The sequence below is a fragment of the Hermetia illucens genome, chromosome 6 (genome assembly GCF_905115235.1).
Source record: "Hermetia illucens chromosome 6, iHerIll2.2.curated.20191125, whole genome shotgun sequence".
Taxonomy (NCBI): domain Eukaryota; kingdom Metazoa; phylum Arthropoda; class Insecta; order Diptera; family Stratiomyidae; genus Hermetia; species Hermetia illucens.
The window spans coordinates 23,211,672-23,232,293 of NC_051854.1; the positions used below are offsets into that span (position 1 = coordinate 23,211,672).

Here is a 20,622-nt window from a genome sequence, read left to right on the forward strand (position 1 = left end):
AGGCATTACAGCTGCAAGGGAAAAAGAAGTTGGAAAAGATAGGTTTCGCACGAAAGGCAGACATTACAACGATAAAGATGTATCCGTCTATTGCCGTCGCATGTTCTCTCTCACAGCGAAAAATCGAATAGCCTTCAAAAAGCTCAGAATCCAAAACTTAGCACCTAGTCAGGTTTCGGAAATGCAGATGATGCGCTGCTTGTAAGCCAGTTCGGTTCTTAGACTCTTTACATTTTGATAGAAGCTAATGATCCATTTTTTTAAGTAAGTGGCGACGTAGACGAGCTGCTCGGAAATATTCTTGTGATTTGCTTCTCTGGTTGTTGAGAACCCCTTGTGGCCAAAAGGAAAGTTCGGTAATGGCGTCGAAGTCGTGGGGACATATTACCTGGAAGGAAGCTATTACACAATTTTCTACACATCACATTACAATTTCTCATACGAAACCTAGAAGCGATTCAATTGAATTGTTCTCAGAAAGATCCTGCTTTGCAACAAATCATTAACGACCAGTCGTGCTTAAGCCGACTATGTTTTTGGTTCGTATTTATTTTTATGGTCTAGGTATCAACATTCTCTGGCCTTCTTGGTTATAAGGGCCATGCTATTGCAAATTCCAAATGCGCCAGTTTTAAGATGTATGAATCTTAACCAGGGCTAAATAGCTAGCACCTTTTCAAAGTGAATTACATCTCTGGTCTCGTGGTTAGCAATACTATATTCAATTTGCGATGGTCATTTGATTCACAGTCTCGTACTTCCGTTCACTATAACTTACACAGCCCACTTTGGCTTCATTCAGAACAGTGGTAACTGGAAAATGACTTAACTGAAGAGAGAGAATGTTGCTAGTCAATTTAGTTAATTTTAAGCCATATTTTATCAGCGACTCTTATCAGATAAGTTTTATTGAAAGCCCATTAAAAAAAACTTAAAAAACGGCTTTAATTTTCACTTTTTGTCCCTTTATAGCTCCTAAGATTTATAAAAACTTTCTAAGCTAAATGCGATTGAGAGTTGCTACTTTCCGCTTGTATTTCTACTATGACTATTGCGCAGATATATTTATTCTAGTCAATATCTAATTTCTTAAAATTTCCTTCAACTCCGAACAAATCAGATGCCACCTTAGGTTTCCCTGGGCGTTGTTTTTCATCGACTCGTCTTGTTTGTTCCTCCTTAGTAAAAAAGTCCTGATTATTCTTCAAATCCTCATAAAATCGCTCTGAAATTTAAAAACATACTAAATACTCTAGTTTTGATTTGTCTACACAAAGATTTACCATAATGTGTTTTAAGACTCTCTTTTGGTCCACCATAATCCTCCGGCAAATATTCTTTTGGGACGTATTCGTGGAACGTTTCAACCGATTGATGTAAGTGCATTACATTCATAAGTTCCTTTTTCATGAAAGGCTTCATAATAGCTAGAAGTTTATCCATAAACGGTACAGTATTGATGAAATGAAATCCCCTTATCCTTACAGGACAGGCTTCCTGTTAATATTTATCTGATGTAGTCGAATATTATCCTTAAGATACAATATTGACGTGGTAATGGAAGAGAATTTAGAAGAATTTATAATTCCCTTGTTTTTTTTTAAAGTATCAATGAAGTTTGTGCCTCTGGCAGGAATAATAATAAGTTGAACAGAACAATTCTAGCTCCATCAGCAAAAATGTCAGGTTGAAATAAACTCTGAGGAACGGAACAATTTATTGCCGAAATACGGTATACTGTAAAGAAAATGTTAGCCGAAACAGGAAAATCCGACAAGGCTAAACATACAACAAAGGAAAAAATAGTTTTGGCATTTCACGAAGCGTCAAGTCTCGACATATGTGCAAGGCTGGAAATGAACCACATTAAGCGTATACTCGGGCCACTTGAAACTAAGCAAGGACATCATCGGAATAAAGGGTGATATGAATGAAATATGGGAGAAAGTAAACAAAATATACATCTACGAGAAAAAAGAAAAGGGACATTTTGGAGAAAAAGTGAAAGCAGTCAGATCGAAAAAGAAGGCATCAGTACAAAGGAAAATTCAAAATGGCAAGAATACCAAATTACATCATTGACAAATCCTAAGAGGAGCAGCTGACCCTTCTCAACAACGGACTCAACTATACCACCAGAGAACAACAAATCCAGAAATCATTAGGAGCATAGAACCGGGGATCAACCATGTACAGCAAGAACAAAGAGAATGTATCCGGGAAGGTATCTTACACCTGATGCAATCACAAAAAGGGAGAGCTCACTCTAAAATTCTGAATAAGGTCGAACTTAACACAAAGCCAGTTTACTATTTTCAAGCCGGCAAAAAAAACGCTAACAAGTAGGAACACCATTATCCTTTGAAATAAGGAAAGGCTCTCGGAATCTATCAAAAGAGTCAAAAAGGTCCTCAATTATTGTGAAGCGATTATAATCCTTGTCTGCCCAACATCAAATGCCTCCTCAAACTAAACAAAGAAGGCAACGAATTGAGAGAGATTATAGCAGTAACCTTCGCAGAAAATTGCAAAGTCGCTCTTAAACAAAGTTAGAAGACTTGACGAACAAATAGGTGAGGGATTCGTCAAGAACGGCCAATACGTCATCAGGAGACTGAACAAAGTGGGAGAGATACGAGACGATGAAAAAGTGGTTTGATTCGACGTAGCATTCCAGCAAGGGAAACACTAATCTTATTCAAGGCTTAATTCTTACGAGGATATTACAGAGTGGAGAAGGAAAGTAAAACTGTAGAAGGAACTGGAAACGGCGTGCATGACATAAGTCATACAATTTATATTGTAAAAATAACGTCGAGAGCACCAATGGGGAATCCCCTATCATTTCTCCTTTGCGAAATCTTCATGGGTGAATTGGAAAAAGGAGGAGAAGAATTTGAGGAAGAAGGCACACTTCGTGGGCTTTGAATGAAGTTTGTGGACGATTTTTTTTCGCGATAGTAAAAGATAGTAAAAAAAGGAGGACCCAATACTTCACAAATTTAACAATGTACATCAAAACATAGCATTCACCAACGAAATTGAACAAAGGGCAAATGCCCTTTCTTGGATCTTAAAATCATCAGGAAAAACGGAAAATTCGAACACTACTTCTTCAGAAAAATTATGATGATCATGAATTGGGAGATAAGTGAAGGAATTAAGAACATATTGAGGAAATGTGGATTGAAGGGTACAGCGACCAGCAAATAGTACCTACTGTGGACCAGCGCGTAGCGAGTCGATTTGGCGGTGGTGTTGTTCTGCAACGAGAGCCACACCTTTGCCTCCGATGTCACGAAGCAAATTCAGCTCCACAGCAGAATTGGCGTGATGTATTCGGAATTTAGACATAGTGGTCCGTATCCGCCGCTGGACGTCTTCCATATCGGTCTTCGTCCAGGGCTATTTTTTTTTTGGGAGTAGGGTAGGTGAATGCGTTTACGCACAGAGTGTTGGACTCCTGCAACAGCACGCTGGCGGACTACCAACTAAACACCTCCCTGTCATCAGAGAACTAGCCTGGAACCGTTTGACACGCTTTGTGAGCCTTCAAGTCAGGGAATTCCTTTCACCTCTTTCAGCTCAGGGAACCCCTTACCGTCCGATCTCTTCGCCGGTCGAGTTCAATCTTCTTCGCTATATTCCAAATGCATATGCCACTGAAGGGATAGCGAAAGCGTTTGGTGTGCTTATTTTATTCTTCCCCGAGAGATGCGATTTCAACGCCAATTTTCCAGGAATTCCGACAGCAGAGCATCCTTCAAATTATCAATTCAAGCATTGGTTCCTTGCAAAATTTGTAGGTCTTGTAAAAATCTATCACGATCATAGCTTGGATATGAAGCGTAGGTGCGCACTTCTCTACCTTTACCTACGATAAAGGAGTCTTATTGAAGGTCAAACGCTAGAAAATAATAATAAGAAGGAAAAGATTGTATGAACGTTTTACACTCCACAAAGGAGTGAAAAGATGTCATACAATACAATTCCCGAGAGCACTTATTAAATGGGTTCTGAAAAATGCCTTACATCCTGCTCATTTCTCAATTCATAATGGAGATACTGCACCTAGCCTCGAGATACCGCAAGAGCTAGCACTGGACCCGTTCTATGATTCAGCTATTTCTTCCAAAGTCGAAGCGGGTGAAAGATGGAGGTCAGGAAAAGGTTACGAAATATGGTGGCACACCACACAGATGAGCAATCTCCGGATATGGATGGATTATCTTTTATCTTTTTCCGAGGGACAACATTTGAGAGCAAAGATAAAGTGCACCAGAAACATGATCAGATCCATTAGTGTTTTGTAAAAAAAACCGCTGAGAAGAAAGCAAACGCGAGCGACACCAGTGATGGTTCCTCAAAATTCAAAGGGCGGTAGATTCAAAAAGATGAATAGACAGGAAGCCTTCAATACATTGGGATCATTGTGTCATACTAAAAGGCAGAAAGGGCTCCAGAGAAGGGAAAGCCGACCCAAGTAGCCAAAGTCGCGGAAGGATTGACACCGGCTTCAATGAATGCAAAGAAGGTAAAGCTCCAGAAAGGAGCGACGGAGACAAGGAACAAGTTTGGTGCAAAAAAAGAAGGTGATACATAAAAGGAGAATGTGGCCTAAACTAATTATCATCTCAAAAAAAGATGATATGAGATATATTCTCGGGAAAGTTAAAATCGATACAACATTCTGTTAAAAATGAGATTTAATGCTGGAACTGACAGTGAACAATGATCCACCGTATGCTAACCACACCATTATCAGTGGAACTTTTGAATAACGAGAGACACCACCTTATTGAAGCTGTGAGAGGGACCCGAAAAAAACAATTTACATATGACTTCTCAAGCATCAATCAGTAGCGGTCAAAAACCTGACAGTCGGTATAATGAAAAGCGATTAACAGTTCGCCAATTCGGAGAGCAGGTGTCCCTCAAGAGCTGTTTCAATACCTTGAGTTCAACCACACGGCAAAAGTAGGCGATTTAAAAAAGGTGCACATATCAAGGAAGATTCGGCTTTGTTGTAGGTAAGAGAAATAAAGAATGCGGAACCGGAAAGGGGAAGGACAATCTACACGGAATGCTTTTGCCAAAAAAAGGGATGGGGTGAATTTTCGTTACAGTTTCAAAAACGAGGTAGTCACAGTTACGAAAGGGAGGCCCAATTAGAGAGCAACATCCATAGATGTTTCTAACAAGCTATTTACGAAGACTAGATTAAGGTAAAGCCTGAAGAGGAACATAGGATAGAATCAAACATTTTGAGAGCGTCGAAGAATTGAAAATTTGAAGGAAGCTTTTCATCGAAGGTTACACACCGGTTTTGAGGTGAGCGATGTTCCCCACTAAGAGAATACTGAAAGGATATTGGGGGTGATTTAGGTGAGTGTCATTCTCCAGTAGTTAGTGTCAGCTTGTTCGACGAGCATCAACGCACAAAAGTATCTATGTTGGATTGCAATAGAGTACAGTCCAGTGGAGATGAAACCGAAGTAAACAATTTGGGATTGTCTGCGTGGAGTAAACACGTACAGGTGAGGACGGTCGTTAGTAAAAAATAAGAATAGTTGGAGGCCCAGCATAGAGTTTTGTGGGAACTACAGAAGAAGAAGAGAAGGACCAGGATGAGCAGCCATTAAAATAAACTCTGCAGGAACGGTGAGAAGCCGGTAAGCCATTTATAATAATTTCAGTGAAAAGCTTGAACAGAGAGAGAGAGAATTTGGAAAAATGTATGTTGTGGTTGATGGAATCAAAAGCATCAGAAAAATCGATATAAATGTCATGCACCTCCTGCTATCAATTAAGGAATTAAGCAACGAAGATGGAAAAGTCGAGAAAGTTGGAAACAGTAGACTGAGAGGAGTAAGGAGCGTCGAGCGACTCAGATCAATCTGGACCTAGAAAAGGCCTAGAGAACCCAAAAAGCGTTTAAAAATCGCGAAGTTGCGAGTTGCTTGCTTTTGAGCAAGCAGACCAAGACCGGACTACGGCGAGAAACAGGAAGTATACGTGAATTTTCAGAATATGCTTAAGCATATTTTACGCGAAGGCTGATCTAAACCCCTGGGGAAAAGTCTACCTGAAGAGAGACACTGCATCTTTTTCTCAAAAATTTGACGAGCCTCCTCCTCCCGAATAAAAGAAACAAGATAAAAGGATAAACCAACGTTAGATGTCTTCACCTGGAGAGAAACTTGTGTAGCCCTTAAAATTTACTGTTGAGATCAGGCCCGACTGATTATTCACTGCATTTGAGGCATGCAGGGTTGGAATATTTTTCCCCAATGGATCTCCTGATAAGTGGGGCGTAATGTTTGCACGAGAAAAGATGAATGAATCTATCCGATATCTGAAAAAGATATGGAATACCGAAGTGCGGTAAGACAAGAGTCACTAAAAAAGTGGCAAAAAACAATAGGATGTTTTTTGAAAATGTCGTCAGACTGAAGGAGCTTGAAAGATTCTCTGACAGTCAGCATAAGTCTCCAAAATATTACCAGGAAAATGCTGATTACAGATAGGAAAATGATATGTTGTCTTATATTGATTGTTACTATCCAGAGAAATCATAAAAGCTATATAATAAGATAAGAAGTGTATTGTAAATCTCTCTTAATCGAGACTTGAACTTGAACAATAAAAATTGTTTTTTGCTATATACATATAGTACCTACAGGTAGATTTTTTTTATAGATAAATTTCAAGTAAGATTTATTTCCAAATTGATTGTTGTAACTGAATTTAGCAAGCATTTCTCATAACGAAATTTTTTCATTTTTCTGAAATGTTATAGTTTGGAAATTAGCGACTGGAAGGCCTCTCCCAGCCGATTAGATGTAAGATTGATTGATATCTCTTCTTCACTGAATTCTCTTACCAAATATGAAGTGAGCAATCGAAACCTATTTACCTGAAGATAAAAGAGGAATTTCTTCATAAGAAATGGGCTTAGTCGAAGAATGTGTCCAAGAACACAGCCATTCATGTCACAAGCCAAAATATGCCCTGAAGCAGTCCCTTCTTGCATCATCCAGAAGTCAAAACACATAAAATATCTGTAGCAAAATGTAGAGCGAGTTCATACCAATTGATATTTTATAAATTGTCAATTAAAGTCTTTCCTACTCTAAGTAAGTAAAGTTATGCAATTACAATTTAATAACATCCGCAAAATGAAATTCATTGGGGTCTGGATTTATCATTTTTGAGACAATAATTTTCTCTCCTTTTGCTGTTGTGTAGGGTAGAGGTGCGATCCCGCTGTAAGTACATATATAAAGATAGTTTATTGTCAAACACAAAATACAAATATTAGAAAATTCCTTTAAATTAAGGCCCAGACCAAGTTATGGACCAATCAGTCTGACTCGAGGAAGAAACTGATAGTCTACCCTGGTACTCCTACCTTTTCATTACCAAGCGGCAAGATTTGAAGCCGTTGTTATTAACAAGGAGACGGTTCTTACAGTTCTGAGGAACATTTGGGCCACCCGAAATAAGGAACACTTAAATGTAGATTACTACGCAAGTTTCTGAAAGGCAGGCCGGATCAAGCAAAAATTATATTGCGGGACCAGATACTCGACTATACGCAGGCGATGTGAGCAGAGACGGGAGAATCTATCACCTTACAATAGACGAAATGCTGCACTTGGAAATAAGGCATGGTATTTGCCCAGGAATACGTTGATGATATCCGTCTATGTACTTATTATGAGGAAATTCCTGCAAGCACTCTTAGAGCTGGTTCAGCGAGTTTTACGTTTAGTAGAAGGCTGGCGTGAATGCAAAATTTTACGATATACTCCAGCAAATCAGCTTTCAACCAAATGGCATGTGGCAACCTATGGTAATGGGCACAGTATTGTTATCCAAGAAATCACAAACGCCACTGTATTTCAAGTAGAAGTGTATGGGATAAAGCTGTGTGTCAAAGAAACTCTACGGGGGAGACACAGGGTACTACAATTCACACCTCTCTGGCAACCAGGCAAGCAGCTATTGCATCCCCTCAAACCATTTCTGAGTTGTTGTTAGAATGTCAGCAGAACCTTAAGAACTTGACAACTGGCCCATTAAAAATTTGTAGAATCCGAAACTGCACTTGAAATTAACAAATCCATAACTGTGAAAACCATAGAGGGTGGAAAACCAATCAACTTATCTATCTATGGGGAATAGCGCTGAGCTATACAGACAACATTTATGCTATAGAGTGGACAGTGAATCAAAACGGCTAAATAAAATAAAAATGAGGGCAGTGATAGCTCTAATAACTGATCACTGTTCTCTACCGAAGCTCTTGCACGCAACTAATGTCTATACCCGATATACAAAACGCATTATGGATGATGCTAGATTGATTTTGACGAGACGGCCTACCAGATCATATTAGGCTGAAGATGAAGATCATAAGCTCCAAGGAAACAATTCGTCCTGCCTATATAATAACATTTTCCGAAAAGTTAAGGAAGGAGCAGGACCTTCAAATATCCAAGAATATAACCACGAGATAGTTTTTAAATCTAATTGAAGAGTCTGTGGAGCAAGGGAGGGGCAAACTGGCAAGCAAGTTGGGAATTATCATGGACTGCAAAAACGTCGATCAGGTCAATAAGAAAAGAGGGGTTTGCTAAATTGTATAAAGGAAAACTGAAATAAAGCCATTATCTTACGGATGACGAGCTAATGCTCATATTTTTGTAACAAAGTGACCATTTTACCATTTATTTATTTAAGAATCATGCAAGAAATAGGAAGCTGGGTGTTATATCAGTAATAATTGCAGAGCCAAAATTGTCTGTTATCTGGAAGGGAGTAAGGCAGAGACCGTCGGCATATTGTGGACAGTAATAATTGCTCGGAGTATAGGAAAGTTCTCGGCATAAATCGGAAATCATACAGAACAGCCTGAATCACTATGAAAAATTCGCAAACCATTCGTTGGAGGAGCCTACAACTACTGCTACTAAGCTTCTCCAAGCGAGAATAGGGCCGGTCCATCATTACTTTGGAATGCAAAAGCCGCACAACACCAGAAACCTTGTCCTGTTGGAAGATTATCGGGGTTTGGTATGTCACTGGAGAATGTCAGGAGCAAAAACATTTTCTGAGGAGGAGATATAGGATCTTTTGTAGACTTAGCATATGTGAGCACAGTGTTAGAAAAGTAGTCGCTACGTAAGTGATCACCAGAGCAGTCAGGGAATATGTTAATGCTATCTAAACCTCTTTGAGACTGGTTACGTTGCGCTTGTGAATTCTATGCTGGGTGGAAATTCTGGTTGCGGCCCTGACAAGAAGCGTATATATTCCAAAGGCGTATTCAACCCTACAAATGTGCAATTAAATTTAAAGAACCAATGGCTGAAATAGATGTCCTTCGGTACAAGCTTTACAAGCCTGGTCGAGAAGTATCTACCAAGCAGTACTCTTTGATAAGTTATGAATGATGAACTCAGATGATTTGCATCATCATTTCTGGAGGAGAAAGTGTATGGACTCATCGGGGAAGGACGCGCAATAATCACTATCAGCGGTAATGCAACGAACCTCGGCAGGGTCAGTGAACGCACAAACTTATCCTCAATATCCGAGAACGGTCTAAGCAGAGTCACGGTGAAACGTACCACCCTATGTAGCTTCTTTTAAGATACAGAGGCTATTTTAAACAATATCTGAACTGATTTGGATTGGATGATTATCCGAATAGTATTGCTGAACGCGGCGCCGAGAGCAAAACGTGTGACTTAAAAAATTATGATATAAACCAAATTCTTAGATTGCCTCCGGATTAGATAAACCTCACATAACTACTACTTTAGAAAATAGCATCAATAATGCAACATCAACGGAAAATAGTTTGACACCAAGGAAGTCCGTTCGGCAAGGGCTTAATCCTCACTTGCAGCCAAGGGTATCAGAGATGATGAATAGATCCTCTACAATGATACTAATGAAAATTGCACCATAGTAGGGCGTTGAGCTTTGCTTCAAGTTGGTGGATGCATAATGTCAAATGTTCTGGTAAACTTTCCCATAGCAGCACGAATGATTATTTCAGCCTGGACTGGTCCTCGGTCAACGATATGTAACAGATGTGCGACTAATTTTTTTTTCTGACTTGGAGGTAAAGAACGGAATAGAGTGGGGTGTCCAGAATAATATGACATCATCACTTAGATCTTGATGGGCAAGGAATTGGGAGGAAAAGTTTGTGGGAAAGTTAGGGGCTAAACTTCCGACTGGCTGATTTATTGTATGCCAACGGAAGCTCTAAAACTCATTCTTGCAAGATATTTCCCAAAGATCTGCAGGCTACATTGGTTAGGCACTTATGTGGCGGCAATATCAAAAAGGTAATTTTAGCCATAAAAAGTTAGCATGGAGATAAGGATGTGTCCTAATATGATCAGGCGAGAAGTCGTCGATACGCAGTAGCATCCACTGGTATGGCGGAAACGTACAAAAAAGTTCAGAAAACTAACAAAGAGCAGAAGATAGGCTAAACGGTCATAATGGAGACACCTTCGCGAAGGGACTAATTGGCTGGTGTTAACCTCGAAATTAAAGTGTATCCAAGTGAAAGAGCATAGCCAACAACCTATATTTACGGAGTGAGAGGTACATAAAGAGCTGTGAAGAGGCGGCAAGCCATCTACTTCAAGTGCTATTCCTACGCAATATTCATAATCACAACTCTAGGCCGGTGACGATACGTAGCTCTCAACCCAGAAGCTATACTCTTGCATGCAAAATAGTGTCACTAGAGCAGCAGTCATAAATCTCTTCTTATAGCCTTTGTTCCGCTTGTTACCAGCTTTGGCTTCTCTAGGTTGAGTTCGTCACTTTTGTCGGCCATAGATTTGGTTCAGGTGGAGTCCAGAAATTCTTAAACCAACACATATGAAGCCTTCGCTGTTTCGGTTAATCATCGGGCTTCCCCATCGACTTTGATATTTAAGCCAATCTTGGATAGCGAAAGAGAGAGAGGTTTCATTACTACGGGTTACATGACCACACCATCTAAGACGCCTCTCATGCAACGTTTCCGCGATCGGGGTGTATTCAATTCGGAATTGGTCACAGCGTGTTATACCATTGATTCAGCGCAACATCTTTGTCCCCATTATCGCGAGGCGTTGCATCTGGTAACCGGCCAGCACTCGGAAACATACAGGGCGATAGGGCAAATGATGCTGTTTAATTTTTTAATTTGGGACGTTCGTTTATAGCAAAAGATGACGGTTTTAAAGTGTCATTTCATTCAGATTGTGCTTATAAATATGTAAAGTAATTTATTGGGGCAGTTTATCATTGACTAAGAGTACCAATCCGAGGCCATTAAATCGACCGCTTCTGAACAGGTCACTGCCGCTGGTACTAAATATGGTTGCCATTATCCACGTGTAGGCCTGCAGCTTCATTGTTGTCAGTTTACTTAAATGTGCTTCGACTCTCTCCACGTATTCTGAGAAAGCCTGCACTTCTCATATTCTATTCCGTGCTTCCTGTTTTTGAAGCGATCCACTCCTCGTTCGTTGCTTCGATCACTTTCGAATTGCTGCTTCTATGTATATAGCAGCACAGAGAGAACGTTGGCATGGAACAATATGACGTTGATGTCCATCAAATGTTCACTGATTTCAAACAGACATACGACAGTGTCTATACTTCAGTTCTGTACAAAATATTGGTTGAATTAAAACCAGCTAACAAGGTACTTCAGAATCTAGATTGCAATATGGCGATGGGCTGCCCGTATGGATTTCAACTGTATGAGTGTCAAAAGAATTCTCAGTCCCTACTCAAAAGGAAAGTGGAAAATAAAAGACCACCTGAAAACCTCGACACAAATGGGAGGAGGGGTATACAACGTATGTTGCACGCTGCTCGGTTTCCGAATTTGAGGACGCAATCTTTCGACTAAGAAAAGTGGCGACAAAGACTTCGGAAGATCAAGGACCAACATCAGAATCGTCACATCACCTATAGCTACAGAATAAAATGAATCTTAGTTTGATAGACAAACTAGCGAAAGCGGGCCAAGCGTTGGTAATGCATCGAATAACATCGAGTTCGGTGCTAACGTCAGTAGAAACAACACTGTCAAGGCAGACAAATTGATTACTGTAAAGCTGTAGGACTGTCCTTATATCTTTCTGTTATTGGAGCCATGTTTCGGTTTAACAAACTCCGCAGCATTGGATCAGTAAAATGCGAGGCGAGTCAGTGCAGTATCTTGGAAGTACACAGATGAAAGAATTGCCGACTTCTGCAAACTTTTCAGTATAAAAGAGTAGCGAAAAAACTGAAAATGCGAGAGTGGTTGTTACCAGTAAAAAGCAGAAGCTGCTATACTACATTTTGAGCACTTCAAAGCACGCGATATGGATGGAATTTATCCAGTGATGCTCATGAAATGTACAGAATACTAAGATCGAACCCTAGGAAATATTTTCCTAGCATACTTTGTTCTGGACCACATAGGATGATTATTCAAACCAAGCAAATCAGCTTACCATCATTCTCGTTGAAATGTCTACAGAGACTGGTTGAACGCCGCATTCGCCAAAAGGCGAGAAGGTCACACCCACTGAATGAAAACCAAAATGCTTACGAGCGTAGAAAGTCATCTGAGTCTGCTTTTGATTCGTTGGTTTCCAAGAACAAGGACGCTTCTGTAAGGTGAGTATACGGTGTTCGGGGACATTAAGGGGTCTTCTAACTATGCGCCCTTCCAAAAAAATTGTGATGCCGTCACATAGTCTGAGTCGATGATACCTTGTTTGAGTGCATCTATGCTATGCTAATGCAAAGATTGTTTGTGGTGAAGTTGGTGTTGATCGTTACCTGACAACGAAAGCAACAATAGGCTGCCCCCAAGGATGTGTGCTATCCTTACTTTTGTGGAATATGTGGGGTGACTGCTTTGTGAACTGTAAAATCTGGACAACGTGACTCTGGTAGGTGTTGACCGAGACCGCGAAAAATTGTGTAGGGAGGTTTTTCAACCATTCAAAATTTACAAGGAGGAGAAAACTGAATGGTGTTTGGATTTCAAAGACGAAACTATATTCAGAGCACTACATTGAGAACAGCTCACACCTCTGTGGAGAAACAGCGGACGGGAGGGCCACAGAACATTTAAAGACTTATTGGGAGAACTGAATCCACTTTTTGAGCGCCTTCTGATTCTCGGATACATCTGTTTGGTAGAAGAAATGAAATGTGGCGGGATATACTGAGATCTTCTACAAAGATGGCGCAAAAACAGAACAGCTTTTCGAGCAGGATCCTACTTTTCGAATAAAAAGGAAAGGTTTGATTTTTCCTTGGGAAAAACTTCAGGCTTAAGTGTATGCGATCTTACGGGCAGCAACCTGGGTGATTGACAATCGATCGAAGTGTAGGGACTTCGCAATCCACAGTCATAGTCAAGTTGCCCTGAGGGGTTGAGCATTCCTTTGTTCACCTCAAAAAATGTTCAGGAACGTAGAAATCTACGTCTATATTCGAGAACTACCTTTTGGTCTTCGGCCACGGTGTCATAGAAGAAAATGATTTCTCAGATGCCTTGGCAAAAGATGATTTAATTTCTCCCATGCCGAAACCGGAACCAGTAATTGCAGTGCTGAATACTGTTAGCAAAAATTGAGAAGAACGCAGGCGTCGAACACAATGGGCCACTACGGTCTGAGTTCATCTCCCCAACCCCATCCACACACATATAGACACAACGCCTTACTTGCAGTATATAAACTGACCCTTAATTATCCTCTATTCTCATACGGAACTGAGTCAATCTAAACAACATGCAGACTTCCACTAATTAACAAGTTAATATCGATCTTCATTATCTCGGAAGCCTTGGTAAATTGGAAGTAGTTAGCAACATGCAAGGCAATTAACTGGTAAATATTATTCAATGACAACTATTCAGACTCCCAGTAAAATGGAGGAAAGTTTAGAGTTTATAATTGGATTGCTAGAAAATTAGAAGATAGCCGATGCTCTTTATGAATTAGATCCAAAATAAATCGGCATCCTTGCGATTGACGTGTCAACAAACCCTCTACAGCTCAGACTATACAAAGACACGGTTTTGGGAACGAAGATGTTGTGTTTGTACGAGGTGTCATTTTTTTAACCAACTTATACTCTTATGGAAACGAAGTACTATTAAGAAACAAATACAGCAAAAATAAGCACTATGATACAGACAGTTGAAGAGCCCTCCCTTATCAGAAAAAGAGGCTACAGAAGAGATCTATGAAGAATAAATACGGTGAGAGGAGATTCTATGTAGCACAAAATATAGTATTACACATTCCTCATGAAGCAACTATACCGACTAGAAGACTTGGGTAGGCAAATCACTCCTGCTTCAAACCAGCATAGTAAACATTCTTCAATAACACATTACCAAACTTTCATTGCACGCTGTATATCACTACTGGAAGTATCTCGTTTCGCGAAAAATTCAGGACAAAGTGTACGCAAGGTAAAATTCAAATCCACAGTTTGTTTGGCAAGCTCCATACTATTATGACACGAATATAGAAACAGGATAGCTTCGATCTCTTCGATGTCTGGCAAATGCTTTTGACGATTGGTCCATTCCATCAATTTGAGAACTTCCGATTTTTCCAGATCCGAAAATTTCTCATATTGATTTTCCACACTTATGGCTTTCATGATTATTTGTTGTACACTAAGTAGTAGAAGATAACAAAAGATTCCACAGTGCTACAGATATCTACAGTATACGTAATCTCAGAACGGACTATTCTTTCTACTGATCCCATATGTGCAATGGTACTTGCATTTATAATGGTTTTACAATGGATGCCTTATCACAACTTACATAAAAAAGTATGGAGGTAGGAGCTGCTAAGTACTGCATTACATATGATTACATATTACTAAGAATACATGTGGTATATACGTATACATATATAATATTGTCCATACCGCAATTGCATGTTGCACTTTCACCTTGCCAATGCTATATGTTGATACACAATACTACGTATTACTAATGGAGGCATGCACTGTGCGTTATTAATTTTACTTAGTTGCAAGACTGCCAGTATTGACGAAGTAGGCAAATTAATTATGCCCGTAAGAGCACGAATATCAATGAATGTCTCATTGTGCACAACCATATTTTAAGAATCCATTTCTGATAGGAAGAATAATTAATAAGCAATGAAAATAGATAAGTAACTATCCAACCTAGAACCTTAAGCGGAAAATTTAATGGAGTTATTAAAATAGAATAATGTAAAATGAAAATGTGGTGGAAGCTGACGCAAATAAACAAAACATCCCAACATTTTAGCTTAACATTGCATAACAAAACCCCCTCTTATTTGCGTTACGATTGAAGAATGCATTTCCAAATTTTAGAAAAAAGAACAGATAGCAGATTTATTGAAGGTCTATTTATACTTCCACCGGTATTGAATTCAGTGCCACCGTGACTAGACCAACAATACTTTGATTAGGACAAGAAGCATAAAAGAGTAATTTTAATCTTTTCGTTTTGTAATTGCGTGGCAGTGGAAAATCTTTCCCCTTCACAAACAACGGCGCGTCTGGGATTCGCAATCACTAAAAACCACCCACTCGTCTCTCCAACCACAGCTCCGCAGGATCACAATTTAGGCATTACTTTGCCAGTGGGTTTGCCTTCAGGTTCTTTCGCTCTTTTCTGCTTTCCTCCTTTAGCAACTCCTCCTGTATTTTCACGATTGCGGAAACAGTAAGTCAATTCTCCTTCGACCTCAGCATTTCCACAACTATATTCTCTATAATCACCTAACCACAAGCCGTGCAGATACTGTATCCTGTGATGAATTGAGTAATGTGGTAGTTAATCTCACCTGTTTCCGCTCAAGCCACACCCTAATGTTGAGAATGAAGCTGTGTGTCCACCAACCTTTCGTAGACTCATCCCATCTGCGTTGGCAGAGATCACTCGATTCTGACCTTACATTTCTACGTTCTGAGTGCCCCTCCATATATCTTGCATGGTACAATAAACTCATTTCTTTTGCCAGAATGTCGACAGGGATCGTGCCCGTCACCACCCGTGCAGCCTCATCAGATGTGATTCCAAAAACATTACAGACCCTCAGAGTCGTCAACCGGTAAACCGAGTTCACCTGCTTTCGCCTCTGAGAGTTTGCAAGCTCCTCTATCCACACAGGTGAAAGTAGAATGGATCGCACCATTTAGGTTAGAAGCAAACTCTAATAGTGCAAATGTCGCGATGACACTTGCCTTTTAGCTATCTAGAAGTGAATTTGCATTTTGTGCCATAGTATCCCTGTGCTGGCACCAACAGCAGGGTCATCCGAGAAAATGACAACAAACGAGCCAGCGGTTGCCAGCCCGGAGACCGCTATCGTCGAAATTAACGTAACGAGTACCAGCCCTAGTATTTCTGTTCCAAAGCCGTCAACGTTGTGGATCTCCCGGGGAACGAGGTTCAACAAGCATGCCAGCTGCAAGAAGCGAACGAAGTAGTGGAAGCCCACTAGCGTCCTGCTCAAGAACCGTCCATATTCTAAACAAAAGTACTAAAATGCAGTTACAGTTGACGAAATGTAAAATTATCAAGCAAGTAATAACGAACTCCACCGTAGCTGGTCCCAAGCCCGGTTGTGAGAGGAGGAGGAATGGATAACTTCAGTCTGAATGAAAAGTGCAGAAACTTTATAGTCTTGCAGATTACTCCTCTTTATCATCCGCTCTTACTGTGAGATAACAACGGCGAGTACAGACACAATATTTTACGGTCCCTTGTTGCAACAGAGATTCGTCGAGCGCTTCCGGCAATGCGCGGACGTTATTGTGCAGTGGGTCGCAGACAAGTGCCGCTTTATTACTTGCAGCGCCACAATCCCAGCCGTCATTGGGGAACGTATTCGGCTGGAGGTCATCGCAGAAACTGGTGGCCAAGAGTCGATGGGGGCGAGGGCGACGACATCAACAATATCACGCCGCACTGCAGGCAGCAGTTTTGTACTCGCCAAAGCATTCTTCTTCACGGTTCGGCCGAAGTCTCCGTTGAGGTGCGGGACGAATTCTAAAGATATAATATAATTATATATATAATATATAATTCTCAGAAACAGATCCTTTGCATAGACTAGGTATTTTCAGGCTCTATGCCTCTCCGGCAACTCCGAGAATTCTATTTCAAATCAATAATGATATTATGTTTTTGGCTGGCATGTCGTTCCTGCAACTACAATCACCTGTGTATTGCCACTTCAAGCGTGTTCAGAATGCAACGTACGCGAGAAACCAGGGGAGTTTTTTCAGATCTCTTAACGAATCCCAACAGAGCGTCCAGCCAGTACAGTTTTCGCAACGGAAGCAAAAGAGTATTGGAGTGAAATTTGGGGGTTAACCGTGCAGTACGCTAAGTAACCTACCGTCGAAGTACCCGCCATGCCACTATGTCAGTCATGCATTTTGCGAATTTTAAAGAAGAAGAGGTTCCACGAACCATAAAAAGCTCGAAGGACTGCTGGGACGCTGGCCTGAATCGGGTGAAAAATGTCTGGTATAAAAAATTTACCAGTAGAATTTACACCTTTCCTCACTGTGAGAATTATTATTATCAAAATTATAACGTTCGTTATTAGTGAAAGGGTCAATGCCCTTCTCGAGACCACGAACATTCTGTCTGAGGAGCAGAAAGGCTGCCGATTGAATCAAGAAATGGCGAAGAGCAACTCATTGTCGACTCAGTAGCTGGAGAACAGGGTAGTTGCTATATCGAGCGTCCCGAACATCTGGCTAATCGAAGTCTGTATCACATTGATCCGAAACTAATAAGTTTATGGCAACAGTCATGAAAGGGTGGGATACCACCTTGTCAGTGCGTTCATCTGAGGGTACCAACACCTCAGAGCAAATCCGCATACGGAGAGGAATTTTCCAGGGGGATTCATTGAGTCTTCTTTGGTTCTGTATGGCACTGAAACCCTTTTCATGGCTGTTGAATAATGCTAGCGGGCATTGTTTTGCATTCAAATATGGCTTGCATGTCATTTGGAAGCTGATACACTTGATAAACTTAGATCCTTTGAGGGGGCGAAGTCAGACCAACAGTTTTTCGATGAATGGAAGTTGAAGACAGTGAACAGTAAACACAAGAATTGTCTCTAAGAGCCAATTGTTGAACAGATGGCTGTGTGCTGGGTATTTCTTTGCTGAGACGAAGAGATTTATGTGTGTCATTCAGGGCTGCGTGATCGTCACCCTATAAGGTCCGTTAAAAAAACAGCGCCTGGACAAGAACTATTGCAGAATGTGTTGTTCGTCGTTAGAGATGTTTGAATATCTCATTTCTGGCTGCACTGTTATGGCGTCGATGCAATATACGAATAGGCATAATTCTGTATGTAAGGAGAGGAAGCAGGAACCAGTCATCCAGCATCTCCTGGGCGGTAAAGAGGAACAGCGAGGATGAATCCCTTACTTCGGTTTCTCCCATATCGCCGTGGGCCACCCCTTTCACATCAGAGCATGTAAGATCCCGGCATTTTCTCAGTTCGTAGAGCCCAAGACTGTCCTATACAATGATACAATGCTTGCCGAAGATTCGCATAAATAAGCACAACCTCGTTCAATCCCCATGTTCCCAAACCCACAGTCCAAACAGCGAACTCTTCTTACTCCGCATAAGTGAGGAGTGATTGTGGGCACTGGAAAATGCACGCTATACAGTGCGGTTCAGAATCAAGAACGCCACAATCAAACTCTTCCACTCCCGGACTTGCATCCAGTCGTCTCTGCCAATCAGCTCTTCGAGGAAATAAAGATCGATGATCTGGCAGGAACTATTTGCAGTTTTGCTAAACGCCAAACGCCAGTCCTTTCATAAGCATTTGAGCTACAGTTCAACGCATCTCTTCTTCGAAATCACCCGGCCATAACTTCGAACTTTTATCGACTCGCCAACTTCTCGGCATACAATCCTTCAACAAAACCCATGGATTCACGAAATTTTTTGAGCTTATCACAACTCACACCTCTTGGAAAACATTTGAATGGTAAGGAGTCCGTTAGGTCTCGAGTCATAAGGGACCTTCTCACAACTTCAATAAAGATTCTCCTTGTAGATTTAAATATTTGCACAAACAATGGCTTGTTTCCCTCCACCTGAAAAGTAGTTAAAATAATTGACATGAAGAAAAAGATATCTCTCAAGAACCAGAAAAACTTAAGCGCATTTCACTTCTATTAAACTTGGACACACTTTTTAATAGAGAATGAAAATTTGGGCTGCACTGTGGCCCCAATAATATTATTGCTAATTGTCAGTTGGGATTTCAGTTTAAACATGGAAAACAGCAAGCTTTGAGCTACCTTCACGGAGTAATGAATACCCGATTAAACGTCAGTAATAACCTAACAGTAGTCAATTAAGCTTAGAAAAGGCTATCGACTTCGTTTTGGTCAACGGACTTATCGATAAATTAATAGAAAAGGAGTTTCCTATTTCAAAGATTAGAGCCGCGATAAGTTTACTTGAAGACAGGCATTTTTTGTTGCCGGTAACCTCGGGAGTTCCACAAGGATTCGTTTCCGGTTCAACTCTCTATAGTATGTAAGTTAACGACTGTCTACGTAGATTAAGAAAGATGTAAAGCATTGGAATAGAAAAAACATACGGTCGAAATGCCGAAGTATACTGAGCAAGTGTTAGACTTCTTCTTCAACAAAATATTTAAATTACCGCCCGATCTGATTGCTGCAACATACCATGAAGATTTTTGAATACATTTTTGTCAACCGTATTCGGGATACCGTTGCAATAACTTGGAATTAAGCTGGGTTAGTCAAGATCTGCGGAACTATTGATGCAACACACGCACGGTTACTCTTGGAGAAACACCGTGAGAAGCATCACTCTCTGTGGAGGGTATATCAAAACCGGTTCGCGTTTCAGTCGTTTCATCAAGGAAGCCTCCTCTCATCATAACTCTTTGTTCTGATTATGGACCTTGTCAGACGAGACATCCAACGTTCAGCGCCCTAAACACTACTTTATGCAGATGATGTTTTGCTGGTATCTAATAGGAAAAGTTATCTCCAGCAACTTGCTCAAAAATCGAAGGATCGCGTCATGCAACACGGTCTCAAAATAAATCTGAACAAAGCTGAAGTTCTGACGACCGATCCTCATGAAATAGGCACTATCACTTTCAGTGACAGTGACCTGCCCAGAGTGGGGCGATTTTAATATTTCGTTCCACAGCTGTTGTTCTTTGTGACTGACTCTAATGTTTTGAGTGTTGACCGAAAACGAAGACGAAGATGTTGCCCTAGACGCGTGATCACATCCGAAATGATGACATCGATATGTCGTTGCCCCGAGAGGGGCGTTTTCGATGGTATGGTCACGTAATTCACATTAACAAGAATTCGCTTGTCGAGGGTGGTCTGAACATTGAAGTCAGTGGGAAACGGTGGCTTAATATGTTGGATGGTGACATGAAAGCTTCCTGATAGCATCCATATCAAGTCTTTGACAGAGCGAAATTTCGCAACCGATCAAGACAGGCAGACCCCGTTTCTGAACGGGACAAATTA

General features: G+C 40.7%; 1 protein-coding gene across 2 annotated transcripts; it reads right to left on the reverse strand.

Moving 5' to 3' along the window:
- Positions 1-923: 923 nt before the first annotated feature.
- On the reverse strand, positions 924-14,828 carry LOC119658996 (alpha-tocopherol transfer protein-like). 2 transcript variants are annotated; one of them, XM_038066877.1, is made up of 5 exons: positions 14,432-14,818; positions 7,159-7,266; positions 6,917-7,061; positions 1,284-1,497; positions 924-1,225 (listed from the first exon to the last, which is right to left on the reverse strand). In XM_038066877.1, exons 1-5 carry the CDS (start codon positions 14,701-14,703, stop codon positions 1,071-1,073), a joined length of 894 nt encoding a protein of 297 aa, XP_037922805.1. In that variant the 5' UTR covers positions 14,704-14,818; the 3' UTR covers positions 924-1,070. The 2 variants fall into 2 exon arrangements, with proteins under 2 accessions (XP_037922805.1, XP_037922806.1); XM_038066878.1 differs by having other exon boundaries at positions 1,071-1,225; positions 14,719-14,828.
- Positions 14,829-20,622: the final 5,794 nt, after the last annotated feature.